The sequence below is a fragment of the Protopterus annectens genome, chromosome 9.part0 (assembly GCF_019279795.1).
Source record: "Protopterus annectens isolate FY-2018-M chromosome 9.part0, PAN1.0, whole genome shotgun sequence".
Taxonomy (NCBI): domain Eukaryota; kingdom Metazoa; phylum Chordata; order Ceratodontiformes; family Protopteridae; genus Protopterus; species Protopterus annectens.
The window spans coordinates 963,546,592-963,568,624 of record NC_056743.1 but is presented as its reverse complement, the minus strand read 5'-3'; the positions used below and the strand labels follow the sequence as shown (position 1 = coordinate 963,568,624).

Below are 22,033 nucleotides of genomic sequence, written 5' to 3'. Positions count from 1 at the left end.
ATTATCCATTCTCATCTGTCTTTCTTTCCTGCTGTGTTAAGTAGGTCCCTTTGCATGAACTTTTACGCTGTTGTGTTTTCTCTCTTGCAGTATCATTCCTTTATTTCCCTAAACCTTTCCTCATTCTCCGCTGGTCTCTTATGAATCTTCTTCTTTGCTTCTCTGCTAACTTACTTTTTTTATCTTTTATAAATTATTTACCTTTGCTCTCTACTAGTTTTTTATCATCCAGATTCTTTCAGGAGAAGGCTTCCAGTCAAAACACCATTCTTATCATTATATTCCATTCACAACAAGTATTTATAATTACCCACTACTTTAATAATAACAGTGATGTGTACATGGATGTATGTTACCCAAAGGCATTCTGGCTGTATTTGTATGTTTTGTTATACTAGGTTTGTAGTAAGAGCAGTGCAATGCATACATTTTTATCTCACTGCTTATGAACCACATCATAAGGGTAGAAATACTGTAAAAGATTAATACATAAACTGTTAATAATAACTGCAACACAACACAACAAGAATGATTACCTGTTTTCAGCTGCTTTTTTTGAGAATGTTCTTTTGCAGTCTTTCTGTCACTGTCAGCTGATGAAGGTCTTTTGATGTTTTGTGACCTACAAAAGTGGAGAAAACAGATGATGTAATGCTTATTTTTTTCATAGATGCTATTCATTTACCAAGCTAAAATCAGTTTACTTATTTTTAAAAGAGCCTATTGATCATTTGCCATCATTGTTTATACATTTTACATTGTATTCCTAATTGTTAATATTTGTGTATGTTTAATTTGAAGGGTGGGGATTTCTTTTGCATTAATTTTGCCTCACCACAGCAGACTGTCAGTTGCTCCCACCATATCTCCTTGTCTGCTGAGGCTATGAAATCCAGCTTAGCCACCCTAGACTAACTCTAACCAATATATCATGCCAATGAGAAAACTAATGCTTCCGAGGCAGCTCCATACTGCTTCTAAGGTGTTTTTTTCTCCCAAGGACTCACTCTCTGTTTCTGTTGGAATTGTTACAGGAAAAGGCATGCAATGGGCTACACTGGCATATTCTTCATGCCTACAAATGCAACTCTCAGCCACAGCCCTATCACTGTGGACATCACCCCCCCCCCCCCATACACACACACACACACACACACACACACACACACACACACACACACACACACACACACACACACACACACACACACACACACACACACACACTCCTAACATCTGCTGTGGATCAACCACAAGCATGCAATCAAGTTGTACATCCCCTCTTCCTATGTCATCAAGCACCTGAGATGCTATTTAAACGTGGATCACCTGGGCTATAGTCAGGGTTTTATCCTTTTATGCCACTGGTGAAGGGAAAGGATTTGGGAGTAGGGTCAAATTCTGCCTTTTTCACTGCACGACAGTATTCCACATTAATATCAGAATTACAGTTTCATATCGACTATCGCAGTTAAGTGGATTCAAGTGACTGCATCGAAGCCCACACCAAAAATTAATCAGAAATTAATACAATCAAACCAACAGCGCCACATAGGCAAAAATGTTTTCAATTAAAATAAAACAGCAACATTAAACAGCTTTTGCATGGTGCCTTCCCTCCAAGTCCCACATCTTTTTTACCAAAGTGTACTAACTTTCGTATCATGTCATTCCGAACACATGCCAGAACAAATATAAGACAGATGCATGCCAATCATGGATGCCATGGAACTACGCATATTGGTTGTATCATGAAGAGTACCCTTGAAGTTCTTACAGCACATTCCTATCATAAGGGGTATGGATGCCCTACCTTGTAATACCTGAAAAAGGTGGCCCTATGACTGTGCTATAACTATTGTCTGTGTGTAAGCCACTACTGTCTGGCAGACAGATGTTGCCAGATTCAAACACCTGCCTATTATATTAGGCTCTTTCCAGGCCTCTGTACTGTACAGACAGATGTTACCAGATTCAAACTCCTGCTTATTATAGTAGGCTCTTTCCAGACCTCTGTACTGACTACAACTGCCACATCAGTTAGCAATGGAGGCTGTCATAAATTACTGAAATGAATGTGAGCCTTAAGAAAGGAGTTAAAAATATAGTATGAACAATCAGACTTAGTCAGAATGATGAAAAGGAGCTACAGACATTACTGTCCATATAACAGTAAGCAGTACAATATCGACATTTCTATGACAAGGAAGCTGTTTCCATCATGTAGTATACACACTGTCCCAGAATTGAACCACAGTCTACGTGTGTAGATATGCTATATGAGCCAGTACTCAGTGTATGTGCTGTGCCACAGGAGTACTCACAGCATGACATGCCCAGAATAACAATTTCACTGCCATACAATCACAACATGGGATGATATATCATTTTCCAGCATAAAAATGGATAAGAATAACTAGACAAAATGTTATTTATGTAACACCGTTTCAAGAATTGAACAACAAGCTATGTGACTCTACCAACTAATGACATGTGGATGAATCACAAGTGAGACAGTGGAAGTTTTAACACAACTGTGACACTCCACTTATGTTATCTTATTACATCAGAGGTATGTGCCATAAACAATCTCTTTGAAATAAAAGGGATGGTGGAGACCTCTCCCACTGTAAATAGACACATTGTAACTGTGGTGGATGCCATTTGTGCATTACAATATAAGACCCAACAATGCTAACAGGCACTGATTGTGGCTGTTGAGCACTTAAGCATTTGACAATAGAAAATACATGATATTTTACAGGAAGAATGTACCATGGTAAAAATGTTACTACAGTTGTGTGATATGTCACTATGTCAAGGGATTACATTGTGGTATTATTACAAGAGATGTGTGTGCCTGTAATTGCTGTATTAAGACAACAACATGCAGAATGTTGTGTCATTCCATTGTGCCAGAGAATAATGCTTCCTACATATGTTATATAATTGAAATGTAATCACATATCATTACTCTGAATAAAAGCATTGCTTTCTAAGAAATTATCAGAGCTTTTTGTAAAAGGAATCAACTTCTATACATGTATACAACAGATGTATTGGGCAGCAGTGTTAGTGGCATGTACAGTCAGAATAAGACTGACACACTGTAGTAGTCTGAGTAGTAATGGCTAGATTTGAACTAACTGCCTAAGATCAAAAGCTACGGATTAGTGCCTGAATCGCAAGTGCCACACAATCTGAAGTACAACTTTGACAGTGCACAGTTAAATGGATGACATCACCACTGTTTATTAGATGAATGTTTATGCTAAAATATTGGTTGAAGCACTGTACAGCTACATATCGTATATGTACCTGAAGAGTAGTATACACAAAATTAAGGTGAAAGACACACACTCAGCTGACTTCAAACATCCTATATATGTAGTTACACAGTATACAAAGCACACTATCAAAGTCATGGAACACAGGAGAATTTGCACTCCAGGTGTGAGATACTGCAGTTATTGTAGCATTATGTTATTGTTGTGTGGCCCAAGTTTTTTTCCCATGGGGGTGCTAGAATTTGCCATTGTAAATCCATGTCATAAGTGGAAGTGTGCATAAAGGTCGTTGTGAGGTGGCCAGTTGTATATGACAGTAATCACAGTCTCACTATTTAAGCATACGGATGAATTCAAACCACCTATCTCTCTAATTATAACCACTATACAGCACATTATCAACAGCCAGCGCCACAGGAGAATAATGATTACAAGTGAAACATACAGCATCTATGAATGCACAACATCAGCAGTGTATTGCCAAGTAGATGTATCTGGTGAAATGATGTTTACATCCATCTGGAGTTGTAATAATTGCTACTGCAAATGAGTGTAAATCAGTCCTAAATTCATTTACAGACACACTTGTAGAAGTTAAGCACTGTTGTATTTGAGTCTCCTACCTATCTATTTACACATTCTTTAGAGTACTGTAAGAACACAAGCACCACAGAAGAAGTCTGACTCTAAAGGGGAAATAGTGCACTTTTGTCAGGATGACCTTATCACTGTACTATAGAGCAGATGTTTCTGAAAAAAATAGGATAACGGATCTGTGTGCAAATTCAAATGCATTCTCCTCAGGGGAAATGGATACAGTATACACACACACACACACAAACACACACACACACACACACACACACACACACACACACACACACACACACACACACACTTCCCATGCTGATCATTGAACCTCCTACCTATCTAGTTACACAGAGCATTGTATCAGTCACAAGTGCTGCAGGAAAAGACTGATTTTAATAAGGTGAAATAGCACATTTCTACTACTTGAAAATCCAGTGGTTTGAAACAGATGGTATCGTGCATCACAGGTTATGCAACAAATGCATATTTGTGCACAGGCAATGTAACATTACTATGATAGTCCCATGTAATTACATACTTCTCCACTAACGTTTAGATACTGCCCTTCAAGTACATTGCATTACTGTGAGGGACATTGACTTGTTTCACATTATGAGATGCCATACATATTCTCTATTGTAAACAACTGTATTATCACTCAAACTTTCCTGCAACTTTATGGCGGGATGACTGCACATATGTATTATCTCATAGTTGTACTATGTACATTGACAAGGCAAACATGCAAGTCATACATAGGATGGTACACTGGAGAATAACAGTGATGGATTATGTCAGAATAGGTTAACCAAACTTGTAACACAGTTGCAAGTGTAAACACAGTAGATCAGACATACATTTAATGAATGGAGTTAACATAATTCCGAAATCAAGATAACCTGTTGACAAAATTAATACAGACATACAAATGTGCAACCTATAACAATAATTATTTGATTTTTTTATATTATTCTTTGAGAGCAGCGCTGCCAAACTGAATTCCGCTGCTGAGGGCAAAGTATTAGCACATGTGGAACATGTCTTGAAGTGCTGAACTTAGAATGGGAATTAACATTCCTCTTTGTTGCTCTGTGCTGACTTTCACACAAAGTTCAATATAAGACAGGCTTCACAATAGGGAGTAGGCACATCAATATAGCAGCAAGATAATGATTTGTTAAGGAGCCAATCTTTCAAACCACAGGAGTCAGCCAAAACATTCTGATACATTTTTTCATCCATTTAGATTTGAACCTTTAGAGCATTCCAAGTAAAGCATTTGTACCCTAGTGTGATGATGTGAGGTATTGCCAGCTATACCAGTAGAAATAGGGCAGTGGATGAGTAATATATGCCAGCATAGCTAGCTGGAGTTTTGTAAAGAAATATATGTCATTTATATATCAAACTGATTTGTACAGGCACTTGTGCTGAAAATGTATTTGTAAATCTGCTTGTGTTAAAAATGTACCAACAGTGGGTCTTGCTGGACAGAAAAGAAGTACACCTATATGTCAGACTGTATTGTAACTGTTCAAATGAATATATTATACCAGAGGATACTGGAAAAGAAGAGGTTAATCTCAGTCCAGTTAACTTTGAAAAATAGTCTAAAATTAAATTACCTGGTTTAGGCCATAAATATTGTATCTTACAGTTCTGATTGCAGCCAGAGACAAAATGTCTGTGAAAACCAGGAGTAGGAATCATACTGTATTGTTCTTAAGGGTATACTAATTGCTACCCTGGAATGGTGGAAGTTTTTGAAATGGTTTTATAGCTTCCAGATGCTACAACACATCTTAGCAAAGCTCTATGTATGTTTATGGTGACACATATGTGCTAGATTCTGGTTCAGTTTCTAGTAAAGGGGGGGTTGTGTGGGAATCATAGTCAGATGACCAGATGTTATGTCATTCTATAGCCAGCACTGAAATTATATTTAAATATCAGTGAGATATGTCACTTAGCTCTCAGCAGTCTGTTTGTAAAACCTGAAAAAGAAGGACCACTCACCGATTTCATCTTATCTTGCTTTAGTAAGTAACCAGGGAATAATAATTTTTTAGATCAGTCAGGAAAATATAGTGAGATAGTTAAGTACTGTTCTTCTACATCAAAGTGAATCTATCCATCTGTTAATTTTAATATTTCCTGTGATTGAAACTCTGGTGTTTATTGTAAATAAATATTTAGTATTTTCATGTTCTTTTATTATTTATTATTAAATATATTTAAATGTTTCATTGTGGCTGGTCTTCTAGAGAATATTGTAACCTTTGCAAGTACTTATATTTATTTGGTGATACTGTGGCCATTCCTGAAACCTTGCTGCATTAGTCAAAGACTACCATTTGTATTAGTATTAATTTTACTCAGTATAATTGGGTACCCTTGTAAGACCCTTAGAGTAGCTGGCTTTGGAGTGTTCTGGTGGCACTATCTACCTTATAGTCTGGGCAGAGAAGGCACTTCTGGTAAATCTGTGCCAGCCTTTCCCAGGTGTGTGTGTGTGTGTATGTGTGTGTGTGTGTGTGTGTGTGTGTGTGTGTGTGTGTGTGTGTGTGTGTGTGTATGTGTGAAAATCAATTCTTCAAGAATGTGTGTGTCAGCTATTTGGAGCAGGGACACAGAGCACTGGTTTCACAGAGAGGGTGGTGGAAGACTTGGCTTGGAACACTCATCTCATGACTCAAGTCTACAGCTGTGGTCAGTGTGGAGTCTTATTTGGGGCCTGGTGTGTGAGAGAGAGAGAGAGAGAGAGATACAGACCCCAACCCCAGGTCAGGAGTGTGTTCCTTGTGTGCTCTTAAGGGAAATTGTGCTTGGTGCAGAGAGCTGCATCTGGAAATACTGTGTGTATCCATTTTTGTTCTAAGTGAATGTCCCTCACCTGTGTCTGTGGTGAGGACAGGGGCTCCTTGATTACTGGCCCAGGCTGACAGGGGATCCAGTTCCTGTCAGGCTGAAAAGCCATGATCAACAAACTTTGCTGCTTTGCCAGAGACAGTCTGCACCTCATACCTATAGGTTTTCAGCTGCTGGCAAAGGCTCTTCCCTCCCCCATAGTGCCTTTTTAGGCAAGGTCTTGAAAACAACATTAACAATGTGAAATTAACCAATCAGAACAAAATAAGGGTCATGCTGCTAAATGCAAGGAGCTTAAACCAAAAACTGCACTCCTTGGAAGCACTTCTATCACTAGAAGATGTAGATGTCTGTGCAGTCACAGAAACCTGGTTCAAGGCCTCAGAGAGTACCCCAGCCTTGCAAGGCTACAATGCCTTGTATACCTTTAGACAATAAAATGAATGTGTAAAAACCAAAGGAGGTGGCGTTTCAGTCTATATGACAGATAAATTCACCTCCCATCTAGTTACTCCAGGTCCAGGTTACAGTGAGTAAGACCCCCATTCAAGTCATAGCCAGTTATAGATCCCCCACCATGGGTCACAACACCTACAAAGCCTACTAAACCAAATTGGAGACAATTCAAATTTTACCGAACACACTGGTTATGGGGGATTTCAATTATCCCACCATCAGGTGAGAAAACTACGCTAGCCCTAGCTTGCTAGTGCAAAAGTTCCAAGACTTTAATTCAAATGCTCTGAAACAAATTTTTCATAACCCATCAAGGGGAACAAATATTGTGGATCTGGTCCCAACCAACATGTCAAACAGATACACTGCTGCAACTGTTGGACCCTCATTAGTTAAAACTGACCACAAATCAGTCACATTTGAGCTGGCCCTAACACCAGAACTCACAAAGGGTGAAATTAGACTAAAAAGCTTCAGCAATGCAAACTATACCCTCCTAGGTGAAGGTATAAATACATTCCAAGCCCCACCCCCAAGCTGGAAGTGGTAACTATGCCAAAGCTTACACTAAAGCCCTGTACAATCATTTGCATAAGTGTATAAACTCAGCTGTACCAGAAAGAATCAAAGCCAGAGCCCAACTAAAAACAAGCTGCCATGGTGGACATCCAGCATAAACAAACTACAATAAATGCAAAATGTCACTGTCCAAGAAAACAAAGGCAAGGCCCCAACAAATAAAAAGCACTCTGCTCAACCTCAACAGGCAAATAACACAACTTGTCAAATCCTCCAAGGGCCTTTTACAACTATGTGCATAACCTAAAGGGTAGGACTCAAGCAGATGCAGAACTAGTGGCCAACGTTATCACACACAATGACCTGATACTTTTGGTGAAACCTTCTCTCCCTTATCCCCTCTTAACTTACAGCAAACCTTCCCCCAAACCCTCCACCCAATATATCTGAGGAGCAGGTCCTCAAAGCCTTGCCAAGGCAAAAATCATGGCCTCTATGGGACCACACAGCATCCCAAGCTGTCTTCTAAACAGGCTAAAACATGAAAAAGAATTTATGTACTCACTATAACGTTCCGTATGAGTAGTTAGACTTAATTTTTCATCAACCTGTGGGTTGTCAGATCTGGACCGGATCTCAGACAGCAGTTTCACCAGCATCTGATCCGAGCTCCAAGCTCCTCCCCTTACCCATAACACTCCTCCATCTCCTTCCTTCCCTCAGATTGAGTTTGTTACACCCCTCACACAAACCTGATCCAAAAACCTTCACAAAGAAAAACAGGAGAGCCGCAAAGGTGCTCTCTCCTGTCTACCAATGCAGAAATCACCAGGAGAAGGTCAGGGGGAAGGAGGGAGGAATGGTTGATGACAAATGAAGTCTAACTACTCAGATGGAACATTATGGTGAGTACATAACTTCTTTATCTAAAGTAGTTAACTTCATTTGATCATCAACCTGTGGGACAGAGTCCCCAGCTACCAAAAACCTTGGGTGGCCCTCATGGAAGGATATTTCAGAGCACTATGGAACCAAAGGATGCTCTCCCTCTGGAAACCATGTCCAATTTATAATAAGAAATAAAGGCGTGAGATGAGGACCAAGTAGCCGCTGAACAAATATCATCCAAAAACACCTAGACCAAAAGGCAGCTGACGTAGCCATAGACCTAGTGGATTGGGCATTTACCCTACCCAGAAGATACATACCTTTATCTTTGCAAACCTGAAGGATACAAAGGGAAATCCATCTGGCAATAGTTACCTTAGAAACCAGATTGTCCAGAAATGGTGTAGCAAAGGACACAAACAACTGCTCGAACTTGCAATAGGCTTTAGTCCTGTGTGAGTAGAAACATAGCTGTCTATGCACGTCTAACAAATGCAATTTATATTCACCCCTGTTCTGAAAATGTGGAAAAAAAGACAGGTAAATTGATTGACTTGATTGATATTTGCTTTCAAGGCCACTTTAGGCAGAAAAGGATTAGTATGAAGGGAAACCCTGTCTTTATAAAAAATCATATATGGAGGTTTTACAGATAATGTTTGGAGTTCTGACACTCTCCTAGCCAAGGTAACAGCAACCAAAAAAGCTGTCTTTCAGGATAAAAATTTCAAGTCCACAGAAGCAGCAGGCTCAAAGGGCAGAGCAGCCAAAGCTTGTAAAACTAGGGTAAGGTCCCAAGGAGGAGTAGGATCTTTAACCAGGGGTCTTAAAAGGAAAGTACCTTTAATAAAGGTTTTGCAAAGTCTGGAGGAAGCTAAAGAAGCCATGTTCTCACCTACATTGAAATTGGAAATAGCCACCAGTTGAACCTTCACTGTAGATGAGCTGGCACCCTGCTGAAAAATGTAAGCCAAAAACTCAAGGACCGCTGGAATAGGTGCTGTGAAAGGGTCCAAATCCCTCTGAGAAGCCCATATAGAAAAATGTTTCCATTTGCTATGGTAAATATTTCCGGTGGATGATTTATGAGCTGCCACCAGAATAGACTTAACCGGGGAAGACAAACCAGGAGCCCTAGCAATTAAGGGAACTGGAGCAGCCAAGCCGTGAGCTTCAGACTGCCCAGGTCTGGATGAAGCCCCCTTGAGGGATGCAAAATGAGATCCAGTATGGGATCCAGAATCCAAGGAGGAACTACAAGATGAGACCAAAGAAAGGGGAAACCAGATTTGGCGAGGCCAGAATGGGGCAATGAGGATAATTCTGCTCCCCAACCATCAAGCCTTCTGTAGAAATTTTGTCATGAGAGGCAAAGAGGGATAATCATAAAGAAGACTGGGAGGCCAAGTATGGACCAGAGCAACCCTGGGGGATACCCTCTGTAGGGGGATCAGAGCAAAGAGCTTGCTGCACTTCGAGTTGGAAGGAGATGCGAAGAGATCGCAGCAAGGCCGACCCCACTTGAGGAGGATCTGCTCCACTACTGAAGGATTCAAAGACCACGTGCAAGGCATTAGAATAGTCCTGCTCAGTTTGTCCACCAGAATACTGGACCGACCCAGGATGTGCATTGCTACCAGAAAGCGGCTGGTGGAGAGTGCCCATTCCCACACTCTCATGGCCTCATGACAAATGGGATAGGATGTGGTTCCCCCCTGTTTGCTGATGTACCAGATCACTGACATATTTTCTGTCTGAATAGCAATCGTTCCCAGAGGAAGAAAGGCATGAAGGGCCTGCAACGTTAATAAGACCGCTCTCTTCTCTAGAACATTAATATGCAGTTTGGTCTCATTTGGGGACCACAAGCCATGGACCCTCCTGCCAGAACAATGCTCCCCACCCTAGTTGGGAGGTATCTGTGGTCACCGTGGTTTGTGGAGAGAATGCAAGAAATGGACGTCCCTCTATGAGCTCCGGGGAACGTATGCACCACAAGAGAGACCTCCTGCATGTGTTGCTTATGTGAATAGGATGTGCCAAAGGCAGATCTAAAAGGGACCATTAGACTGCTAACGTCCACTGTAGAATTCTTATATGCAGGCGAGCACAGGGGAGAAGAGTAATGGTGGCTGCCATGGAACCCAAGGCTCTCAAAACCACCTCGATTGGTGGAAGGTGAGACTGTAGGAACACATATATATGAAGTCATAGGTTCCGGACTCTTTCTGGAGTTAAAAAGGCTTTGGTTAGAGATTTATCGATTCTCGCTCCTATATAGTCCAAAACCTGAACAGGGTCTAGAGAAGACTTGGCTATGTTGATTGTGATGCCCAGTAAGTCTGACAATTTCAGGAAAAAATCCCTGGCCTGACAAACTAAACACCTGGGGGGAGCAGTGAGGAGCCAATCTTCCAGGTACAGATAGACCTGTATGCCCTGAATCCTCAGGTGAGCTGCTACTACTGCCATGACCTTGGTGAACACCCTGGGGGTTGTGGTGAGACCAAAGGGTAGGGCTCAGAATTGATAGTGATTGGCCCCTAGCCAAAAGTGGAGGAATCCCCTGGAGCATCTGTGCATTTTGATGTGATAGTATGCATCCTGGAGATCTATGGAGCACATCCAGTCATTCTCCAGCAAGTAAGACAGGATGGACTGCAGAGTGACCATCCGGAACTTCTCTTTGGCAACTGACAGGTTTAGTGTAGAAAGGTCCAGAATGGGCCTTAGTTCCCCCATCTTTTTTGGCACCAAACAGAACCTGGAATAGATGCCTGATCTGGACTGATCTCGGGGACAGGCTGGATGACTCATTTCCTTAGCAGCTTTCTGATTTCTATAGCTGCTGCCTCCCTTTTCACAGGTGATATGTCCAAGAGCTATTTTGGTGGAATGGGAGGGGATAGAAAGGGAATTGTATAACCTTTGGATATTATCTGCAGCACCCAACGGTCTGATGATATGGACTCTCATGCTATCAGGTGCATTGAAAGATGACCCCCAACTGCCTCTAGAGCAGAGCAGTTGAGGAACCCCTCAGGGCTGTTGCACGGGTCTGTCCGAGAATGGTTCTGGAGATGCAAAATTTCTTGGACCCCCCCCACCTCTGGGCCAGCATCTGTCCTGACCCCCTCTACCTCTGGGGGAAGGTGAGTCCTGAGTGTCCCGGGAATACTGAGACTTCCGGAACCACATCTTCTTTTGCCCTCTCTGATTCCTGGAAAAGGATCTTTGGGGGTTACAGAAGTGGATTCCGATGGCAGACAGTATCTTCCCATCCTTCTCACTCTGGACTAACGTTTCATGAACTGTCTTCCCAAACAAGGAAGAACCATCGTAAGGGGCAATTGTGAAAGATGCCTTAAAGGGTTCCATGAATTGACAAAGCCTGAGCCAGGTGTGTTGTCTCATGGCAACGCCGGACCCGGCAGCCCTTGCTGCTCCTTCAGTGGCATATGATAGGAGGCACATGGACATATTCATAACCGCTTTGAGAGTGGACATTCTTGTGGAGAATGTATGTTTATCCTCCAGAGACATGGACTCTGGGGGAAACTCAGTGAACTCCTTGATGAGGTCTCGCTGTAGTCTAGTAACATGGGCCAAATAATTCAGCACCCTTATAGAAAAGGTGGCTGAAGTATACGTCTGTTTTCCCAGACGATCCATCATCCTGGACTCTCAGTCGAGGGATGGACTATAGAACTTTCCTGGGCCAGTTCTTTCTTGGTGGCAGCTGCTACCACCATAGTGTCCACAGGGGACCCCTTGTTCCAGCTCGGTCTGTCTACTGCAGGGCTCAAGATCTTATCGGGGTGCCTGGGAATTGGATCCATGGTGTCCAGCTCCTTCCATGCCCTGGTGGTAATGAGGTCCACTAAGGGATCCACAGAGGGGACACCCAGGAGGTAGACGGGCCTGTGTTGTAGGCCTCCAGGAACACCGACTCATCAAAGGAAGGTTTGGGGGTGGACCAACCCCCCGCTGGTGCAGGATTTCCATGATGTCTCCAAGGGAGACATCCTCGGGGGGTGATCTGGGGGAACCTTCCCCTTCCTCCAAGTCGGTATCCTCAGTGAGAAACTCTGGAGAGGAGTCCAAGTGCCTCCTTTTGCACATTCGCTTGCGAGAGATCTCGTCGGTGGGGCTCTTCAGAGAGAGCTCGCAAACTACTGGAGGTTCCTCAAGGGAAATGGTCAGAAGCACTTTGAGCATGAGCTGTCCCTGCATGGGCAAAATGTCAGAAGAAGCACCCAGAGGTGAGGGAGTCAGGGCGGAATCCAATGAAATAGTCAGAGGCCTCGATCCTCTGGAGAGAACCATCTCCACCACATCGAACGCCGAGGGAGAGCAAGCCTCCTGAAGAACTGGTAAGGAGACTGCTCTCCCTGGATTCATCATTGGAATTAGAGCCGAGATACCAAGGGGAAGACATTGACCCGACAGTGTCGGCGTCAACGAAGAAAGCGTCAACCCCTTGGATCCAACGCCCAGGCTCCAGCTCCTAGAGCTGCTCAGGTCTGAACCAGTCGGATCTGATGTGCTAAAGGTAATGGCCGGCGTCGATGTACCTAGTACCATCGGCGCCGGCCCGCTGGCTCTGGGACCTCTCGGATCCAAGAATTATTATACCAGGAGTCAGATTGGAGAAGGAGATATCGGGGCAAAGAAGGGAAGTGAGCCTCCCCCTCCAAAGGAAGAGGGAGTTGGCAAGACCTCCATCTGAATCTGGGTGTGCATAAACCTTCACATCATCTTGACCATGCCTGGAGATCTAGACCATGCTGCTTGGCAAAACCATGGCAAATGAGATCTGAGGGAAGGAAGGAGATGGAGGGGTATTATGGGTAAGGGGAGGAGCTTGGAGCTCGGATCAGATGCTGGTGAAACTGACATCTCGGATCCAGTCTGGATCCGACAACCCACAGGTTGATGATCAAATGAAGTTAACTACTTCAGATCTACTATTACCACTAAGTATACTTTTCAATCATAACCTAACCAAAGGCTTTGTTCCTGCAGAATGATGAACAGCAACAGTTATTCCCCTCCACAAAGGTGGCCTAGCAAATGACCCGGGGAATTACAAACCCATAAGACTGACCAGCCTCATCTGTAAGGCTGTGGAATGTATCATTATGAATTTCTTTGAAAATGTGACCAAGGCCATCAATGTGGGCAAATCTGGGTACGCAGCATACCTCGAACCGGCAAAGGCTTTCAACACAATCCCACATTCAGACATTACTAATAAACTTAGCAAACTGAATGTAAACCCCTTCACTGTAAGATGGGTTGCCAACTGGCACACAAACCAGACACATATTATCAAAGTGGGTGACTCCACATCAACCAGCAGGCCTATTACAAGTGGGGTGCCACAGAGGTCAGTGCTGGGCCCCCTGCTGTTTGGTGTATACTTCTCAGAAGTTTGGGTCAAAACTAAGGGGGTGTGGCTGACCAAGTTTGCAGATGACTGCAAACTAGGTGTAATCACTGAATCCTCAAATTATGTCATTATACTCCAAGATGGTCTCACGCAGACCAATGACTGGTGCATTAATCATGGTCTCAAACTGATTGCAAAGAAATGCATTATCATTCCCTTTGGCACAAACAATATCCCCTCACACTATCAAATCAACAACAATAGCCTAAGTACCCATGAAGTGGTAAGGGACCTGAGATCACAAGTTGACTGCGACCTTAACTTTGACCACCATGTGCCTCCTGTAGTAAGGAAAGCTTTCTATGTAGCACACTTGATTAATAAAGGTATTGCCTTGACAGCAAAAGAAGTTATAACCCCCTTATACTCTGCACTTATCTGGCCCATAATTGAGTATAATTCCCCATTTGGCATGTACTATACTAAGCACCTGCAGCAATTAGAGGGACCTCAGAGGTTTTTAACAAAGAAGATCAAGCATGTTCCCTGTATGCTCTTGGGGGAAAATTCTGCTTGATACAGAGAGCTCCATCTGAAAATACTGTGTAAATTCATTCCCGTTCTTAGCGACTGTCTCTCAAAAACTTCTACTCTTCTGTCTTCCCTTCCAGAATTCTTTGTTTAAACATAAACATTTAATGTGCTATAATAACACTGTTGCTAAATTTTTAACACAAGCATCTGCACAAGTCAGTGTCACAGTCAAACGACACAAAACCACCCACAAAACTCCAGCCAACCATGCTGGCGCATGTTACACATACACTGCCCCATTCTCCCTGGCATAGATGACATTACCCAACATCGTCACACAAGACATATAAGACAGACAGGGATGGTGATGGAGATAAAAATTGGGGGACACCATCGCTAGTGTTAGGTAGGGGACTTTGGAGGTGCACCCACATCCACTTTGAGAAAAGTGAGAATCTATCCTCATCCTCAGACCTGTCATCACTATCTATTGTAGCAGTTCCCTTGATCAGTGCTGTATGTGGCATCATCCTTGCAATCCAATGCCGACCCTTTTCAACCCTTCTGATACATACACCAAGGCCTCTTTCAATGATATCTTGCACCAGTCCTGTCAGCTCCTGCCAGGTGATAAAATCATCTCCTCCACTGGTACTTCTCCAGGAGGGTACCACTGCACCGCAGCTCAGGCAAAGCTACATGATGCAGATGAAGGTAAGGAAGGGGTTGTGGAGGCAATATTAACAGATTGTGAACCCAAATTGCTAGGCGTCTGTGCTGCCATCTGTGGAGGTATGGCAGGCTGAGCTGCAGGGGCCGATCTACCTCTCTGTACTGTCAATCATTTATTTTTCAGCAGCAAGGTATGCAAGCAGCAGAATGCTAATAAACTATACCCCTAAAAAATAAAAAAGAGTAATAGGATGGGGGGAGACCAAAAAAACATAATTAGATATTTAAACAAACAAACCAACTAAAAAAGTGCTCCAATACTGACAAACTGGAAAAACATTCAAACCCAAGGCACAAGAAAAAGAAGTGGATAAAACGAAACTTTAATCACTTTAATAAAAATAAAAACTTCCAACATAAGTGCTTTTGTCCATTAAGTATTAACTTCCTCAGATAATCAACATCACCAATCCAGAAGTTTAAATGCACTTTGAAACCCTTTTAAATGGTTACTGCAGACACACCATCGGTCCCCAGTTGGTTTGCTCAAGCTCATTTTAACCAATAACTTTCATCAACTAAGAAATTTGCATGCCTTTTTGAAACAATTCTGATTGAATATTATGAACACATCCCCACTCGCCATTTCATTCCCATCCAGATCATTTTAACCAATCGTTTTCTCAGCTCACAAAACTACCACACTATGTGGCTTTAGTTTCATAGGCTCTCAAAACAACCACACTATGCGGCTTTACCAAGCCCATATATGCATATAAAAATATTTCTCAAAAGACTATTCATACAAAAGTTGCACACCATCTACATACTTAAATATAATCATTTTTGATCATATTTAATGATCATATTTAATATATTTACAGTAAACTCTCAGTTAACCAGCACCCATGGGGATTGGTAGATGCCGGATAAGTGTAGTTTCTGGTTGCTTGAGAGTTACTATTAAAAATAGGCCTGACAAATACTGTACTGTATACTATACCATACCGTATCATAAACACTGTATTGATTTGATTTTAATATTGAAAAATAAGTAATTAAAATCCTTGCTGGAATAATATTTTTAACTTATATTTCCTCTAGAAAGCATGGCACATGGAACAGTTTTCAGTGGCACACTGAGTGGATTGGAACTGAATGAATTGAATAGAGAGACAGAGAGTGAATGCATGTATGAAAGCAGAAGCGACTGTGTGTGAGAGATTGGAGAGATGTATGAAACCTGAAGACAGTGTGTGTGAGAGATCAGAGAGAGAATGTGCAATCTGATGTAAACTGACAGTATGGAGCAAGTGCTGACATTTTAGCAATTTGACTTGTTCTCAGGTAGGGGAGAGAGGTAATTTATTTGTATCTTCCTTTTTAACACTCTTCTTCTTCTTTTGGCTTTTCCCAGTAAGGGGTCGCCACAGTGGATCACCTTGTCCGCTCTAAAAACATAAGGTATTTTTCTGCAAAGGGAAAACAGAAAGTGCAGCACATGAAAAACTGAATTGTTCATATTGTACTGTATTTCCTCATTTTTTTTTCTGGTTGCTTGAGAGTTCTAGTTGCCTGAGTTCCAGTTAACTGAGAGTTTACTGTAATAAACCCACACTGCCCCAAAGAAAATTTCTATGATGCTTAAAAAATAGCAAGTTTCATATAAAATAAATGTGAAATCACTGCAGAGCAATTAAATCTACCTCTAACTTGATAATCCATCCTTTTATTTCAAAGATTTCCCTACACCTATTAGTTTACAATAGTGACAGAAGCCACGTTTCTTCATTCCACACGCTTTAATACTACATCTTACCATAATCTTTTCCAAAATGTCTTTTAAATTTAATGAGTCAAAAGGGGTGGTTTACATCATTAAATATTTAAATTGTCCATGTTTTTATGTTGGAAAGACCAATCGCAAGTTAAGAGAGAGAGTTTATGAGCACGAGTATAATATAAAGAAAAGCAATTTAAATAATGAACTTGCCAAACATATTCATAAATTTTCTGAACAACATTTTAGGTACATGGTTATTGATTGTGTACAGCCTAATGTAAGGGGTGGCCCCCATGCTCTGCAACTGGAGAAGAAAGAGCTCATCTGTCAAATCTGGCTTAATGCCATTGTATGGCTAGGTATTAATGAGCAGAGTTCTATATCCTGTCTACTGAAATTTAAAGTTCCCAAGCACTTATTTTATATGAAACTTGCTATCTTTTAAGCATCATAAAAATTTTATTTGGGGTGATGTGGGTTTATTAAATATTATATTAAATATGATCAGTAAATATGATTATTTATTAAATACGATCAAAAACAATTATTTAAATATGTAGATGTTGTGTAACTTTCGTATGAATAGGCTTTTGGGAAATATTTATGTATACATATATGGGTCTGGTAAAGCCACATAGTGTGGTTGTTTTGGGAGCTGATGAATCTAAAGCCGCATAATGTGGTGGTTTTGAGAGCTGAGGAAATGATTGGTTAAAATGAAATGGATGGGAATGAATCAGCGATTGGGGATGAGTTTGTAATATTCAATCAGAATTGTTTTAAACTGTATGCGTATTTCTTAGCTGATGAAAGTTATTGGTTAAAATGAGCTTGATGAAACTTACTGGGGACTGGGGGTTTATCTGCAGTAACCAATGAAATGGGTTTTAAAGTGTTTTTCAATTTCTGGATTGATGTGATTCATTATCTAAGGAAGTTCATACTTAATGGCCAAAAGCACTTATGTCGGAAGATTTTATTTTTGATTAAAGTTCGGTGTTATCCACTTAATTTTCTTGTGCCGTGGTTTTGGATGTTTTTCCAGTTTGTCATAGATATTTGGCATGTCAGCACTACTGTATTCTTCAATAAACTTTGTTTGACAATACATAAACAATTATGATAATTTGCTTTTGTATACCTTTGCCTAAAGTATTAATGTGTCATAAAATAAACAAATCTCACTGTTATTGTACAACAAAAAGCAGTCTTTATTTTCCTATGATGGACAGGACATATATACATTCAAATGTAATAATTGTAGAAGAGGGGCGGAGCCTAGATGGCCAACTGAGAGCAGTGAATTTTGAGAGCTCGATAAACTAGTATAATAATATAGCAAAATTTTATTATTTTCAAGTTTAAAATGTCAGAAATCTATAAACTACTAAACTACATAAATATCAATTTTGGTGGAGATATAAAAAAATTTTCCTATCAAGTAACTTGGAGATATAGTGAGTCACTGAATATGAACAATTCAAGGAATTCTCATCCAGATGCTGTTTTGAAAAAAGAACTGCAATTGATGACATCTACCTTACAGGAACTATCTTTGAAGATGGATAGCTTTAAAAATGACTTAGAAAACCTCAAATTAAATTCTCAGACTGATACTCTTAAGGAACTATTACAGCAACCCCATACAAAAATAACAAATATAGAGACTTCTCTTAATGACATCGTAGTGAGACTCAGAGAGGAAGAATTCCAAAAGTAATTTCTGCTTAAACAGAATACATCGCTGCTTAACAAAATAGGTGACTTAGAAAACAGGGAAAGGAGAAACAGCATACGGATCTTTGGTCTGCCTGAATACACTGAAGGAGAAGACATTATTTCATCCTTAACAACCTGGATTCCTGAATTTGTAGACTTGAAAGAGGGACTTTCATTTGGAATTGAAAGGGCACATAGAGCACTGAGGAAACCTGCTTCTAAATCAACAAATACTTCACCTAGATCCATATTTATAACATTTATTTAATTTCTGGACAAGGAACTAATATTGAAATCTGCTTGGAGAAAATCACCCTTAAAATACAATCAAAGCCTGACAAGGTTTGACAATGATTATTCTTCCAGAATACTAGAACAATGGAATAAAGTCTGGCCAATAATAAAACTGTTGAGCCAAAACAACATTAAAGCACAGCTGGCCTTTCCAGCCAAGATAAAAATACTTTTTGCCAATGAGATGAGAACCTTTAATGACTTAGAAGAAGCTATTTTATTCATCAAAAACAACAACATAGTGTCTATCCCAGAAGAAATGGAATGGATGGCCCCTACTCTTAAAAGTTTAAAAAAAAACAAATCCTTGGACTGATGCCAAAAAGAAGAAACAAAAAACTGATTCCAAGATAGCTGTTCCAAAAAAATAACTTTTACAAGTACATCTCTCAAAGTATCAATTGATACGGTACATCACTTGTCATCTGTTTTTATTTTAAAAAAAGGATGGATTCTTTAACAACTGAGAAACAGTATGATTTCTTCAGAATGTTCAAAATAATTCTTCACAAACAAAAGTAGGTCACGATGGGTTACTATTTACATTATATATAAGCCAAACAAAGCAACATATAATACAAACATAGAAGTTTCTATTACCCTACTTGAACTCAATGAATACATATCTTGTTCATTTTTCACTGATTTTACTTATAATTTAAATAATAAATTAACAAATTCAACAAGGTACCATTAATCAGCGTTCAGACTCAAATGTAACAAATTAACATCATATATAATAGCAGTAACAGTAGAGTGTTTTGAAAAAAAAAATGCTGTCATGGAGACTAATGCCTTCTTCAGTTAAAGTATGATTTAGAAATGTCATGTATATCCTGGTTAAATAATAGTAGCAAGCTGTTAGTACAAATGTCAACATTATTCTGTCTAAATATAGTTAATATCAATTATGGCAGGTATCACAGCTACGAGTGCTGTTTGATCAATCCTGATATGGTGTGCGTGGATGCAGCTGTATCTGGCAGCTAGTACAAATGTCATTAATATTCTGTCTAAACATAGTTAATATCAATTAAGGCAGGTATTATAGCTTTGAGTGCTGTTTGATTGAGCCTGACATGGTGTACGTGGATGCAGCTGTGTCTGGCAGCTGTTATATGTTGCCGTTTTCATCTCCGGGAAGCTGTGGGTTGCGGCTTGTGATCGAGGTTTACTGATACTTGTGTATTAGGAAGAGACATTTGGTGCTTTAGCCTGGATCCAGGGGAAGGGGGTGGATAGAACTGTGATCTGGGATATTTTGGCAGAGAATTGTTTGTTTGTATGTCTGCTGAGTGAGAGGTGGGTGGGCTGGAGTAGTGTGTTGTCTCTTGTTGTGACGACTTGTTGGGAGGTTTTTTTTTTTTGATCTGTTTGCTCTCTGTTCTTTTCCTGGCTGCTGCCTCGCTAAAAAGGAGGAAATTTAGGCTTGAAGTTCCAGTGAAATGAAATTTTGCTTCGGGTGCACTGCGTGCCTCTGGTATGCAGTACACAGACACACTAAAAGAAACAGACACTCCCAGGTTGCTATGGTAATGGAGACAGAGTGCTGATAATGTTTAACGGCTCTGAGGAGCCTCCGAGATGATTCTCGGCAATGATATTTTTGTTTTTAAAAAAAAAAAAATATATATATATATATATATTTATATATAAAATAAAAGGGCTGTTTTAAACCACATGTACACATATTGATGGTCTCCCAACACTTCATTTAGCTTATTAAGTTGATTCTTGATAAGAGAAAAAAATAATAATAATAAGTGCAATATTATATATTTAAAATGTATTTTGGTCCAAACACATTAAGGACTTACATAAGAGTGGAAGTCTGAGTTATTGTGAAAGATTAAGAGCACTTGGTCTTGTGCAGTACCTTTTGCAGTGGTCTGGGAGGTGAGCTTGCTCGCCTCGGATGTGTTGGCATTATGGGGATAGCTGATTCTAGGGATGTTTGGGGTTGCCGGGAAGTGCTAGAGAGTCATCAGATTTTCTTTGTGGAAATATCTGTGGGAATGGAAGGTGTGTTGAGTGGTTCACTGGCAGAGTGGCCAATGCATGGAACAGGCTGGTAAAATGGAACACGACAAATATTGGTTTGGATATTTTAAGAACAGCCTGGAAACACACCACATGAACTAGTGAATGGTATTCTAGTAAAACTGGATGGGCAATGTTGCTCGTGCTTGAAGTACTGATATGTGTGTATGTAAGGATGTAAATATACTTATAACAAATAAGAAACTAGAAGGGTCTCATAACTTAAAGTCTATGGACTGTATAAACATGCTTGGAAGGGGCTAATAATAAGAATAAATATTACAGCTTGTGGTTTCTCAAATAACTAAGCAACAGCAAAAAAAAAAAGCACACACACACACACACACACACACACACACACACACACACACACACACACACACACGCACACACACATAATAGTTATGTAATGTATGATTTTAGTAAATCTAGACATAAAATATATATACGTCGTACAAGATGAAGCAGTCTGCTAAATTTAGATATTAATGATAGGATTTAATAACATCGGCTTGTGTATAATAACACTACTCTCTTAACTTTTCATAAATGATATACACTACACTGAACATCAAGGGGAAGCATGATAATTTTCTTATATAAGTAAATATGCATAGCAAGTCATGTAATTGTTTTAACTTGAATTGCAGTTTTTGTAACCCATCTTGACCATACATATTACTTAAGCAGTTAGCAAGTTAACTAATGTTTTATACATGACATTGAACTGACAAAGTTGTTCAAACTTTTATACATGACATCAAACTGTCAAAGTTGTTTCTGGAATTCATAAACTCCAATGCCCTGGATCAATGTATCCACACCCCTACCAGGGGCAACAATATCCTAGACCTAGTCATTACCTACATGAGTGACCGGTGTTCCACACCTGAAGTCAACTCCTAGTTGGTCCGATCCAACCATAAGCTAATCATCCTTGATATCTGCATCCCGGCCCCACCCCTCATTAAGGAAACCATGGTAAGAAAT

The 22,033-nt window shown here is 40.4% G+C and overlaps 1 protein-coding gene across 1 annotated transcript in view; it reads right to left on the bottom strand.

Annotated features, from left to right (window-relative positions):
* Positions 1 to 436: 436 nt before the first annotated feature.
* The window catches only part of LOC122810613, a 349,637-nt gene continuing 328,040 nt past the window's right edge, over positions 437 to 22,033 (bottom strand). The window contains exons 5-6 of the mRNA XM_044082189.1: positions 520 to 622; positions 437 to 472 (exon numbers count right to left, since the gene is read on the bottom strand). Of these exons, the coding sequence (XP_043938124.1) occupies positions 437 to 472; positions 520 to 622 (139 nt within the window). The remainder of the gene's footprint in view (positions 473 to 519; positions 623 to 22,033) is intronic.